The 14,452-nt window shown below is 42.6% G+C and overlaps 1 protein-coding gene across 1 annotated transcript in view; it reads right to left on the reverse strand.

The window, feature by feature from the left end:
- Positions 1–13,504, reverse strand: part of LOC118377112 (immunoglobulin superfamily member 3-like) — a 172,428-nt gene extending 158,924 nt beyond the window's left edge. The window contains exon 1 of the mRNA XM_052493367.1: positions 12,452–13,504. Within this exon, the coding sequence (XP_052349327.1) occupies positions 12,452–12,491 (40 nt within the window). The 5' untranslated portion in view covers positions 12,492–13,504. The remainder of the gene's footprint in view (positions 1–12,451) is intronic.
- Between the last annotated feature and the right edge of the window lie 948 nt (positions 13,505–14,452).

The raw sequence follows: 14,452 nt of genomic DNA on the forward strand, positions 1-14,452 counted from the left end.
GCTTTGCCTGTTTGATGGTTCGTCGGAGGGCCTCGCAGGATTTCTTATAAGCATCCGGATTAGTGTCACGCTCCTTGAAAGCGGCAGCTCTAGAATCTACGGAATGATTTATGCCAAATACAATATTCTTAGTTTTAGAGATGTTCAGGGCCAGTTTTTTACTGGCCACCAATTTTCTGCCGAATGGTGTTGCAACAATGCATTTTGTGTGAAGAAAACCTTGTTGAACGCACCGTATAACTTTACTGAAGCAAAACACCACTGTTGACTTTCAATATAAAATGCTGTTGAAATGGTTTAAAACAGATTTTTTTAATGGTCTGTGTTTGGAAAATTCAGATTTCTGAAAGCTAATGCGATGCCTGGTAAGTGTAAGCATTTGTCCATGCCTCTACCCATCTCATCCCAGAATTAATGAATAATTGCGAGAGATGGCGGGGAAGGATATGGTAATAAATGTAGTGTTTATGGCCAACTCACTCACCCATATAATAACACCTACTGTAGCACACAGGCGGTGTCTCAAACACTCACCCACTTCTTTCTTTGCCCCCTGTCCTGTCCCGTCTGAAGCATCCCCCTCTGCCCCCCTTCCTCCAGTCCATTAATTCCATATATCCACCTGCTCCCCTGCCCTACAACACCATGGCAAAGAGATGGACTTAAAATGCTCCCTTTTACTCACAAACACACATACAGAACATCTACAAAAACAATTAAAGATTCAAACACATCTGCACAGTTTTACTATGCAGGAACACACACACCCTCATCTGAGGTGTATGTACAAACTCCAGACAGCTGCTAAAGTTAATGTAAAACCACACATCCCATCTTCAATCTTTTATAAGTATACAAACCCACACATTTAGCTGTAGATGTAAGCGTGTGTGTTAGAGATTGACAGCTTGCTCTCTCTCCCTATGTTTGTGCATTAATCCACAGATTGGAAAGGAACCCAATTAACTATTAATTAGGCTCTTCAAACAGACTTCTCTACTATTGTTAGTCATTCCAGCATTCAGGATGAAAAGTTAAGCAAAACCACACAGACACACACACACGTGAGTTCCAGGGAGAATCAGATCGGATCCCTTCATCCCTGTGGGTTAGTTTAGCTCAGGCCTATACTGACTATCTTCTTTTGTTTTCATCTGAAAACAGCAATGGCTGCCATGGGCATGTGTGTAAGTGTGGGGCTAACACTGGAGGGAGGTGTGTGGGATGGTGTGTGTGTGTGTGTCAGCGTCTGTGGATGTGCAGCAGGGGAGCTGTCTCCATAGTAACGCTGACGTCTCATGTGCATCCAACTGAGGCTCTGTTTGGGTGGAGAATCCAGCGAGGAAGAGAGAGGAGTCTGGGTATGTAAACCCAGAGCATTGTGGGTGGATCTGGAGGAGTGGAATCTGGGCTACCCTGTTATCTAACAGAGCCCTGAGTAGGAGTTGCACATTTCTACTATTAGCTTACCCCCCTATAAATCCTAACCTTACCCATCAGAGGCAAACTGATCTTGGATCAGTATCTAGGAGACAACGTCATCCAACGTACCTATTAAACCAGGGATGAAGGGAGAAGGGAGATCTTCAAAGAAGATGGTAGCTTATCGTGGTCTTTAAAGTACAGCGGGGGATGGGAGATCAGGGAGCTATTTATGCAAACCAGCCAAATCCATCAACATACCAGTTAAGACGTCCGCATGCTTCCCAACTGAAACAGTTTGGAAAAGTTTGTGCATATGTAACCCACAGCCTCGAATCGGTCTTATGTAATGGTGTTTTTTACAACGGAGAGTAGAGACTCCGAGCTACAAAATGGAAAATCACACACACTGCAGTTGAGGAACAATGGGAAAGTAATTATGCTTTGAAAGTTGATAAACTTGTAACCCCGATTTTGAGAGAATGGTCCTTTAATGTTTTGGTACACCTACTGGAGAGCTCTTCTTTGTCTACACCTATTCAGCATCATGCACACCCTCTTAGCCTAACCATCTCTTGAAGGATTCACATCTGAGGCCATGTGCTAAACAGAGTGAGTTAGGTAGTGTAGTAAACAACCAAAGATTGCAAGACTAAGAGGTGAAAGTAGTAGCCTACAATGAAGAAAAACACCAGGTAAAAATACACTTCATCTAATCCTTGGCCTTTATCCTAATCTGACTTTGAAAGTATCCAAATAAAAATATTTTTTAAATATTTTAGAATTATTACATGAACCTTACCCAGACACTTGTCTAAATTGATGGTTCATGGGAAATAAATGCTACAACCAAGCCCCAGCCACATCTAGCTAATTGTATGGGTCACTATGGTCTAGACATGTACACATGTTCATGAAATACAATAGATGGCCATAATCACCCCCAACACACATGGCTAACTTGATGGGTCATGTAATCATTCTCTTGTGAAGTGACTCTTTTGTTTAGACAAAATGAAACATAATCCTAACCCATAGCTACAGTACAAACGGATTGTCATAGCCAGCCACTATGCATGAAATGCTTGGGTATGAATCTGCAGGTAGCTAAAGCTAACCAACTATGTTCATTAGGCTTTAACTAGCAACGCAAATGGATTTCTGAGATGCGAACAATATTACTACATAGAACGCATACACGTAATGTTACCTAGCGAGCCAGAAAGCTAACATTCGCTAGCCAGCTAACAGTATGCTAGCTAGCTAACAGTACACTTTAACATGTAGTGAAAACGAAACAAAAACATCTGAAATTAATATCTGAAAACATAGCTAGACTCTTCCCCATATACATGGATTAACACTTCACGGCAGCGTGTCTTTACCATTTGGTTTGTCGCTAGCTACAGCTTGTTTGCCCCATTGTTATGTCAAGTCAATCCGATTCACACTGACCTTGTGCATAAAGTAGTCCATCACAACTTTTTCCCACTGGTCTTCGCCTGCAAAATTCTGGGCAGCAATGCTATCGAGAGCAGTAGCAACACTTTTACAGATCTCCATGGCTAATGTTATGTCTTTAAAAAAAGCTGCGGTACCAAAGATTATCGACACATACTGAGCAGCTCATGTTATAAGACAGAAAAGTGCGACATGGCAGCCCAATCTGAAGTTATCTCTCGGCATGTCCAGCCCATCCATTATCTCAGCCAATCATGACTAGCGGGAAGGTTTCTGACTTTTTCTGTGGCTAAATCAACTAGGTTCGTAATTTAACAACTGTATTTACAGTTGGCATAGAAGTTTGTTATTAAGGCACATGAAAGTTCACATGCTCCAGAAGGAATTTATGCCAAAAAACGCATACGAAAATAAAATAACAAAATAAATAAAACTTTCATATGCTTCTCCTGTGAAGTAGTGATGTGTGACATGCGCATAGCTTCTTGAAACGGGTCACATATTATAACATTTTGTGACGTTTCTGTTAGTTTTGGACTTTTTTTCATTGAGAAATACCGCACCAAACATCTTAGTTAGATGTAAAATTGTGCGACTAAGATCTCATCGACAAAAACATCTGATTTAAAGACATTTCTTGAGTCATCTTTAATTCTGACTATTTTGAAGAAGGTTATACTGGTTACGGGCATCTCAAAATGGACAAACAGTACTATTGCAGTTTTTTCTCATTTTTCAAGAAAAGGTATTTTAAGGGAGTACGTGAGCACACTCATTCGATTCTCTAGCCACAAGCCGAACTGAAGCATGCTTTACACTGCCTTAGATCTTATCTGAGTAAGGGTACCTCAGACACACACACCTCTATGTCTTACTATACTTTTTGGGGACCAACAATTGATTCCCATTCAAAAAACTATATTCCCGAACCCTTAAACCTAACCATAACTCTAACCCCAATTCTAACCCTAAAATTAGTCTTTTTACAATTGAGGACTAACAAAAATGTCCTCACTTCTCTGAATTGTAGTTGGTTTACTATTATTGTGGTGACTTCTGGTACTAACAAGTATAATAAAATTTGCATACACACACCTAAACACATTTATGTTTACTGTCAAATATCTAGGTCTACAATCACAACTATAAAACCATCAACAGCTATTTTGGAAATCTGGTAAGCAAATGTTGATTTATTTTAAAACAACTATTTGACCAACATCTGTTTTCTTTCTTTCTGTGAGCTCAATACATACATTGCACAGCTTCTCTAGAGATAAATCCTGAACTGTGCAACAGGCCAATATTCTAAATAGTTTAGAGCAGAAAACGTGGCAATGAACTACAATGACCATAATCCATTGCGCTCTACTTGTCCGGGCTTTGTGTTTCTTTTACGCCTGCTACCTTAGGTTATTGTGGGGTAGACATGGAGAGAACAGACAGAAGAATTCACGATTGCTTCACAACGTCTCTCTCTATCTGGTATTCAGCAGTCATAAAAGTATGCCTCATTTACTTTGAAGAACTACTAAAATAGTGATATTGTCAGACAGCATAGGCACCAGCTCTATAGAGATGAGATGACTTGAAATTAAAAAGTCATTAAATAAACAAATGTAAAGAACTGAAATATTTTATTACGGTAATGTTAATAAATTATGTTTACTAAGTTATAAGCAATAATGGGCAGTCACTACCATCATAGGACTTTTAATAATAGTTTTATTCTGCATTCAATCAACCCGTTCAATCAACCCACATAATGCATAATAATCTAAACTAACTCAAAAAGCACTTATCGCTCAGCACAAAACTCTGGTGGTCAGCTCTAAGATCAAAGAGTTCATGACCTCCATTATGAGGTGCTGCTATACAGAGTTCACCACTATAGAAACAAACAGAGCACAGTACAGAGTTACTCCATCCAGAGAAAAAAAAGAGATGCTGCAGACAAGCACCTGATTCATTTAAGCAGGACGTCCCTAAGGAGTTTAAAAATAACACAGCAGGCTATTTTCCAACTTGTCTTTCACGGGAATGAATGCTAAATTGTGTGAAGAGAGCAGCACCAGTTTTTTTGCTGTGTAACAGCAGATCGCCGTGCTCTTGTAAAACTGATTGTTAAAACTGGCACTTAACCTATATGAGGCTATAAACATGCAGGAAAACTTTCTTGTTGCCGGCGATTTTAATTCCGTGTCATTAAGACATGTGATGCCCAACATACATCAGCATCAGTCTCCACTGGGGTGATAAAGTCCTAGACCACTGTTACTCTACCCAGCAGCAAGCATACAAGGCCCTCCCTCGTCCAACATTCGGCAAATCTGATCCTGACCATACAAGCAGAAGCTTAAAACAGGATGTACCCATGACTCGCTCCATTGAGAAATGGTTATGCTACTGGACTGCTTTGCTAGCACTGAATGGAATATGTTCCGCCGATAACGTCGACAAGTTAACCACCGCCGTCACCAGCTTCATAAGGAAATGCATCCGCGACATTGTCCCAACAGGGAAGGTTTGCCGCTTTGCCAATAAAAAGACATGGATTAATACAGAGGTTTTCGCAAAGCTTATGGACAGGGCTAACACATACAGCGCTTTCGCAGACAACCCTGAGGCTACGGCTGGAACAATTACAAGAAGTCCCACTACGACCTTCACAGAGTCATCAAACGAGCAAAAGGACAATATAGGAATAAGGTGGAATCATTTTACACAGGCTCTGACGCCGGCTGCAAGTAGCTGGGGCTACAGTCCATTACGAATTACAAAAGGAGGAGCAAACCGTAATCTGCCCAACGATTCCCCTCTTCCAGACGAACTCGATGCATTTCATGCATGCTTCGACAGTAACTCCGTACCATGCGTGAGTGCCCCCACCGACCCAGAGGACTGGGTGATTTCACTTTCCGAGGCTGATGTGAGTAAGGTCTTTAATCAAGTCAATACACGCAAGGCTGCAGGGCCGGACGGTATTGTAGGGAGTGTTATCAGAGCATGCACAGAATAGATGGCAGCCACATTCCTGGTCATTTTCAACCTCTCCTTGTTCCAGTCTGTAATCCCCATGTCTTAAAATGACTACCATCATTCCTGTTTACATGAACTCTACGGATTCATGACACAATGACTACCATCATTCCTGTTTACATGAACTCTACAGATTCATGACACAATGACTACCATCATTCCTGTTTACATGAACTCTACAGATTCATGACACAATGACTACCGCCCTGTAGCACTCACATCTGTAATCATGAAATGCGTTGAAAGGCCGGCTATGGCACATATCCACTCAATCATCTCAGACCCACTCCAATTTGCATACCGCCCCAACAGATCCATAGACGACACAATCTCAATTGCACTCCACACCATTGTCCACTCCAAGCGCACCACCGAGCTAGGGACCCTGGGACTGAACACCTCCCTCTGTAACTGGATCCTGGACTTCCTGATGGGCCGACCCCAGGTTGTGAGAGTAGGCAATGTCACTTCTGCCATGCTGGCCCTCAACATGGGGGCTCAACAGGGGTGTGTGCTTAGTTCCCTCCTGTAGTCCCTGTTCTGCCACAACTCTGTGGCCACTCACAACTCCAACCCCATCCTCAAGTTTGCTGGCAATACGATGGTGGTAGGCTTGATCATGGCGACGTTGAGACTACAGAGAGGAGGTCAGTGAGCTGGCAGTGTGGTGCCGGAACAACCACCTCTCCCTCAACTTCGGTAAGACCAAGGAGCTGATCGTGGACTACAGGGAACGGGGGAGGGGGGGAGAGAGCACACCCACATCGATGGGACTGCAGTGGACTGGGTCGAGAGCTAAAAGTCCCTCTGTGCCAAATCACTAAGGATTTAAAATGGTCCACTCATACGTGTACAGTCGTGAAGCTCTTCACCCCTAGGGAGATTGAAAAGGTGAAGCTACTGATGTGCACTAAGGCAACTATACATAGACAAGATCCCACAACACAAAATGAGGAAAATGGCTATCTAAATATGATCCCCAATCAGAGACAACGATAAACAGCTGTCTCTGATTGGGAACCATATCAGGCCAACATAGACATACAAAGACCCCTAGACATACAAAGACCCTAGACATTCAAAAACTAGAGTACCCACCCTAGTCATACACTGACCTAACCCAAATATATAGAAAAACAGAGATATCTAAGGTCAGGGCGTGACACAGCCCATTACATAACTGGGGCCAAGCTCCCTGCCATCCAGTACCTCTAGATCAGGCAGTGTGAAAGGAAGGCCTGTAAAATTGTTAAAGACTCCAGCCACCCAAGCCATAGACTGGTGTCTCTGCTTCCGCACACAAGCGGTACCGATGCATCAAATCCGACACCAACAGGCTCTTGAACAGCTTCTATCCCCAAACCATAAGACTGCTAAATAGCTAACAGAATGGCTACATGGACTAGCTGAGTTGACCATTGTATTTTGTTTTTGCACTGTCTCTATGCACACTCACAGGACTCTACAAACTTACACACACACAGACATTCCAACATATACACACATTTATAATGACTCTACACACACGCACACATACAATCATCATATACGCTGTTGCTACTCTGTTTATCATATATCCTGATACCTAGTCGCCTTACCCCTCCCTATACATACAGTTCCTTCAGGAAAGTATTCAGATGCATTCACTTTTTCCACATTTTGTTACGTTCCTGCCTTGTTCTAAAATGGATTCAATAAATAAAACTCCTCAATCTACACACAATACCCCATAACAGGTTTAGACATTTTTTGCAAATGTATTACAAATAAAAAACACAAAAACCTTGTTTACATAAGTATTCAGACCCTTTGCTATGAGACTCGAAATTGAGCTCAGGTGCATCCTGTTTCCATTGATCATCCTTGAGATGTTTCTACAACTTGATTGTAGTCCACCGGTGGTAAATTCAATTGATTGGACAAGATTTAGAAAGATACACATCTATCTATATAAGGTCCCACAGTTGACAGTGCATGTCAGAGAAAAACTAAGCCGTGAGGTCCAAGGCCCAGACAGGATTGTGTCGAGGTGCAGATCTGGGGAGGGGTACCTAAACATTTCTGCAGCATTAAAGGTCCTCAAGAACACAGTGGCCTCCATCATTCTTAAATGGAAGAAGTTCGGAACCATCAAGACTCTTCCTAGAGCTGGCGGCCCAGCCAAACTGAGCAATTAGGGGAGAAGGGCCTTGGTCAGGGAGGTGATGGTCAATCTGACAGAGCTCCAGAGTTCCTCTGTGGAGATGGGAGAACCTTGCAAAAGGACAACCATCTGTGCAGCACTCCAACAAACAGGCCTTTATGGTATAGAGGCCAGACAGAAGTCACTCCTCAGTAAAAGGCACATGACTGGCCCAGCCAGAGCCCGGACTTTAACCTGATCTAACATCTCTGGAGATACCTGAAAATAGCTGTGCAGCAACGCTCCCCATTCAACCTGATAGAGCTTGTGAGTATCTGCAGAGAAGAATGGGAGAAACTCCCCAAATACAGGTGTGCCAAGCTTGTTGCGTCATACCTAAGAAGACTCAAGGCTGTAATAGCTGCCAAAGATGTTTCAACAAAGTACTTACGTAAATGTGATATTTCTGTTTAATTTTTTTTATAAATGAGCAAAAATGTATAAAAGGTCGAGGGGTCTGAATAGTTTCCAAAGGCACTGTATCTACCTCTATAACTCCTGTATCACTCCAGTATCTCAGCACATTGTAAATATCTTATTAGAACAGACCCTGTATATAGCTTCTTACTTTCTTGTGTTCTTCTTATTTCTATTTCTGGTTTTGTTCTACCTTGTTATTTTTTGTGCTACATTGATATTGGATTATTGCATTGTTGGGTTTGGAGCTTGCAAGAGATATTTCACTATACTTGTGCACATGACAATAAAACTGTCCAGTCAGAGGAGTGTGTGACGGGGTGGGAGTTAACAGTAAGGTAGGGACATTCCGCTTCTAACTCTGCATTACATGATCCCATTAGGCCCTGAGGGCAGCTGGAACATGACCCCTGCTCTGGCTCCACGGCCTGGTCCGTGGAGCAGGCACAGGACTCACAAGGCTGGGGGTGACATACTGGAGGCCTGGTCCATGGAGCAGGCACAGGACTCACCAGGCTGGGGAGACATACTATACTATCCTATAATATACTATTATATCCTTCCTGTTTGGCCCTGTCCGGGGGTGTCCTCGGATGGGGCAACAGTGTCTCCTGACCTCTCCTGTCTCAGCCTCCAGTATTTATGCTGCAGTAGTTTGTTTTGTTCTTAACTGACTTGCCTAGTTAAATAAAGGTACAATTTAAAAAAAAAATTGATGCCCCACGAGGTGAGATCTTGCATGGAGCCCCAGACCGAGGGTGATTGACCGTCATCTTGAACTTCTTCCATTTTCTAATAATTGCACCAACAGTTGTTGCCTTCTCACCAAGCTGCTTGCCTATTGTCCTGTAGCCCATCCCAGCCTTGTGCAGGTCTACAATTGTATCCCTGATGTCCTTACACAGCCCTCTGGTCTTGGCTATTATGGAGAGGTTGGAGTCTGTTTGATTGCGTGTGTGGACAGGTGTCTTTTATACAGGTAACGAGTTCAAACAGGTGCAGTTAATACAGGTAATGAGTGGAGAACAGGAGGGATTCTTAAAGAAAAACTAACAGGTCTGTGAGAGCTGGAATTCTTACTGGTTGGTAGGTGACCAAATACCTGTCATGCAATAAAATGCAAATTAATTAGTAAAAAATCATACAATGTGATTTTCTGGATTTTTGTTTTAGATTCCGTCTCTCACAGTTGAAGTGTACCTATGATAAAAAATTACAGGCCTCTACATGCTTTGTAAGTAGGAAAACCTGCAAAATCGGTAGTGTATCAAATACTTGTTCTCCCCACTGTATGTGAGAGTGGATTCTCGGCCCTTACATGCATGAAAACTAAATACAGGCACAGACTGTTTGTGGAAAATGAGTTAAGACGGAGATTCTACAACCTAACCTTGCACAGTTATGTGCATCCTTTCAAGCACAACCTTCTCATTAACCTGTGGTGAGTTATTCACAATTGTTGATGAACAAATAATGTTTAAATGTAAGGATGCCCTGGTCCTATAAGAGCTCTGTGTGACAAAAACTCACTCATTCTTGTGTTTAATAAATGTATCATATAGTGTGTGTTGTGGAGCCTGTCAATGACGGCAGAAAATAACATTTGAGAGTGTGCTGATCCTGGTGCTGGAGGGGGTACGCAGCTGAAGGTTGAATGTTTGAAGGGGTACGGGACTATAAAAGTTTGGGAACCACTGCTCTAACCCATTCAATGTCCTCTGAGTCGCAGGGGTCTGTTTTCACCACACACACATCCGTCCCGTCCCCCCGGCAGCATTAACATACCTCCCATCTAGGAACAGAGCAGCCATCTGGTGTTTGTTTGGGGCAGACCACTCTGTCTGTATGTATGTGTGTGTGTGTGTGTGTGTGTGTGTGTGTGTGTGTGTGTGTGTGTGTGTGTGTGTGTGTGTGTGTGTGTGTGTGTGTGTGTGTGTGTGTGTGTGTGTGTGTGTGTGTGTGTGTGTGTGTGTGTGTGTGTGTGTGTGTGTGTGTGCAGTACTAGTCAGAAGTTTGGGCACATCTACTCATTCATTCATTTCTTTATTATTTTCTACATTGTTGAATAATAGTGAAGACATTACAACTACAAAATAACACAGATGGAATCATAGAGTAAAAAAGTGTTAAACAAATAAAAATATATTTTACATTCTTCAAAGTAGCCACCCTTTGCCTTGATGACAGCTTTGCACAATCTTGGCATTCTCTCAACCAGCTTCACCTGGAATTCTTTTCCAACAGTCTTGAAGGAGTTCCCACATATGCTGAGCACTTGTTGGCTGCTTTACCTTCACTCTGCGGTCCCACTCATCCCAAACCATCTCAATTGGGTTGAGGTCAGGTGATTTGGAGGCCAGGTCATCTGATGCAGCACTCCATCACTTTCCTTTGTCAAATAACCCTTACATAGCCTGGATGTGTATTGGGTCATTGTCCTGTTGAAAAACAAATGATAGTCCCACTAAGCACAAACTAGATGGGCTGGTGTATCGCTGCAGAATACTGTGGTAGCCATGCTGGTTAAGTGTGCCTTGAATTCTAAATAAATAACAGACCGTGTCACCAGTAAAGCACCTCCTCCATTCTTCACGGTGGGAACTGCGTCTCACAAAGACACGGCGGTTGGAACGAAAAAATAATAATTTGGACTCGTCAAACCAAAGGACAGATTTCCACCGGTCTAATGTCCATTGCTCGTGTTTCTTGGTCAAAGCAAGTCTCTTCTTATTATTGGTGTCTTTTAGTAGTGGTTTCTTTGCAGCAATTCGAAAATGAAGGCCTGATTCACGCAGTCTTCTCTGAACAGTTGATGTTGAGATGTGTCTGTTACTTGAACTCTGCAAAGCATTTTTGGGGGGCTGCAATTGGAGGTGCAGTTAACTCTAACAAACTTATGCTCTGCAGCAGAAGTAACTCTGGGTCTTGTTTTCCTGTGGCGGTCCTCATGAGAGCCAGTTTCATCAAAGTGCTTGATGGTTTTTGCGACTGCACTTGAAGAAACTTTCAACGTTCTTGAAATTATCCAGATGGATTGACCTTCATGTCTTAAAGTAATGATGGACTGTTGTTCTCTCTGCTTATTTGAGCTGTTTTTGCCAAAATATGGACTTGGTCTTTTACCAAATTTAGCTATCTTCTATATACCACCCCTACCTTGTCACAACACAACTGATTGGCTCTAACACATTAAGAAGGAAATAAATTCCACAAATTAACTTTTAACAAGGCACACCTGTTAATTGAAATGCATTCCAGGTGACTACCTCATGAAGCTGGTTGAGAGAATGCCATGAGTGTGCAAAGCTGTCATAAAGGCAAATGGTGGCTACTTTGAAGAATCTCAAATATATTTGCATTTGTTTAACATTTTTTGGATTCCATATGTGTTACTTCATAGTTTATGTCTTCACTATTATTCTACAATGTAGAAAAAATGATAAATAAAGAAATATCGTGGAATGAGCAGGTGTGTCCAAACTTTTGACTGGTACTGTATATGTGTGTGTGTGTGTAGGCTATGCTACAGTATGTGTCTGAAAGAGTATGTCATTTGTTTGACAGAGAGATAATAGCAGTGGCCCAGGGTGTTATGTAAAGTGAAACATGTAAAGTGGTTACACATAGTAATAAGGGGATGTGGTCTCTGTTATCCAACTCATCCACGAACACAGCTGTTCAAATACATCTGTTATTAGTGACAAATACAATGCCGTCTCCCAGGGACTCCTAATGAGGTGGTACTAGCACACTCACTCACTCCCCCCCACCCCCCACCCCCCCACACACACACAGTGTTGGGATCTGTCGTGCAGGTATGCTATGACTCAGGAGTGGTAGTCTGAAGACTCGCTCTGTTTTTTAATAAACGGAAGCTGAGAAAGATTGCAATGTGTCCAATGTAAGAAATGGGGCACAGGAGTGACTTACCAAGCAGCGAACATGCAATAAGGAGCGTGTGGATGCCCATTGTCTCTCGTTTCTCTCTCTCCGCAGAAACCGTTCCTATAATCCGTTTGGAGGCGCAAAACGTCGGTTTATTGAAGGGGAAATGAGGGGTCTGCGGCCAACTCGGTATCCGGCGTCGGGCAGCTCTGGTACACCCCGAGGATCCAAGCTTCTGGGCTGGCTTGAGAGTAAGATCCCCTCCACCTACTGCCTATGGGATGCCCTCACCTCTCCCGTATCCTGCTCTGAGATTCGGGGCTCGGTATACTCGGGTGTCGCTTGTCTCCACTATCGCCTTCAGCGATTTCTCATATTTCCAATGAAATGCGCCCATAAAAGACGCCTAGGCGACCCAGCCCATTCTCCCTTGCGGAGGCGCTTCGCTGTAGGATGACACACCACCTCAGCAGGGAGTCCTGAGTCCAGCGTTGTGTGTGTATGTCTGGCGTTTCTTGGTGCGCTATTTAGAATTTAGCCAACATCAAGATGTTCGGATCAATACGAAAAATCTGTATGCAAAGTCCTTTGGTGAGAAAGTAAATCAAATACTTCCTCCGGCGGCAATAGCTCTACCCAAACGTATGCAGGTCGTGCACACTCCACCGCTGCTCCAGTAAAATCAATCTCCTTTCACTGCTCTGCTAGGAGAAAAAGTCGATGGGCGGGCGCTGTCGCCGCAGAGCTCGCAGTGCAATATTACATAGGAAAGACCTCCGCACGAATTCGTCAATAAGTCGAGTCCATCGCAAGTTAACCACACTACTTATTGTATTAGCTACGTGTTTATAATAGTCACATAAATGTATATTCCCGTTGATCAGAGAGTTGAGGGTTGTGCATCGCCTACACAATGTGCTGTTCGGGCACAAATACAGTATATTGATACATCCACACCGGCGAAAATAGCCTCAAACGTCACATGTGTTTCTGATCAATACCTTAGAATAACGCTACTCAGTTGCTGCTCATTAACGGCTCCGAGTCAAGTCTCTTTGCAAGTTCAGTCAAAGTCAATGAAAGTCTTTTGGAATATTCCCATGGTTTATTCCATGTAGTTCATTATCTGGTTGGAAGAATAGACTCTGAGAGAAGCAGTTTTGTATTCCTTGCAAACGAACCAGCGTGCCACACAATCCCACACCGGGTACTTTCTACAATTCACCCAATAAGGACTGACACCGACTTGAAGACCCACTCAATTGGTCAAAAGGCATTATTTTTCCCCCAATCACTCCCTAAATGAAAATGTCTAAATGTTTTCATATGCAGTTCAAATGGATTGAGCATAAACGTGTTATGGACATGGGATATTACATGCCCCCTTTTATTGAATAATATGATACCAATAATAATAGTCTTGACATTTCATTGATAGCATGTGTTTTTACTTTTACATTTCTCTGTCCATCTATCTCCAAAACATACAGAGCCATGGATGAATCCCATGAACTGAGAATGAACACAAAGCTTTATGATTTCTATAAGTAGTTTATAACATGTATATGTTTGGTGGTCACAAAGTCACAAACCCCAAATATTTCCACAAATATCTTTTAAAAATGTGATATTAAACCTAACCTTAACCATAACCTTAATCACACTGCTAGCCTTATGCATAACCCTAACCTTAAATGAAGTCTGAAAAGCTATTTTATGTTTTCATTAATTTTCACGATAGCCAAATTTGACTTTGCGGCTATGGTAACTAGTGGAAACCTATAGGTCTCAGCACTTCAGTTGGAGAAACTTGAAATCGACCGGGCTGCCAAAATATTTTGGTTTGGCATGGTTTGGCGGGGTTTGGCGGGGTATACCTGGCCGCTGGGTATACCTGAGCGCTGTTTGGCTGTTTTGACAACTGTGAGTAAACCACAATGAAAATACAGCTGAATATCTTTATTCAAAACACTTCAACACATCTGCCTAGGCCTAGGATTTTGTCTTAAAAATTAAGTTGTGGAGCAAATGTGAAAGAGAGACAGC

Source organism: Oncorhynchus keta, chromosome 34 (assembly GCF_023373465.1).
Source record: "Oncorhynchus keta strain PuntledgeMale-10-30-2019 chromosome 34, Oket_V2, whole genome shotgun sequence".
Taxonomy (NCBI): Eukaryota; Metazoa; Chordata; class Actinopteri; order Salmoniformes; family Salmonidae; genus Oncorhynchus; species Oncorhynchus keta.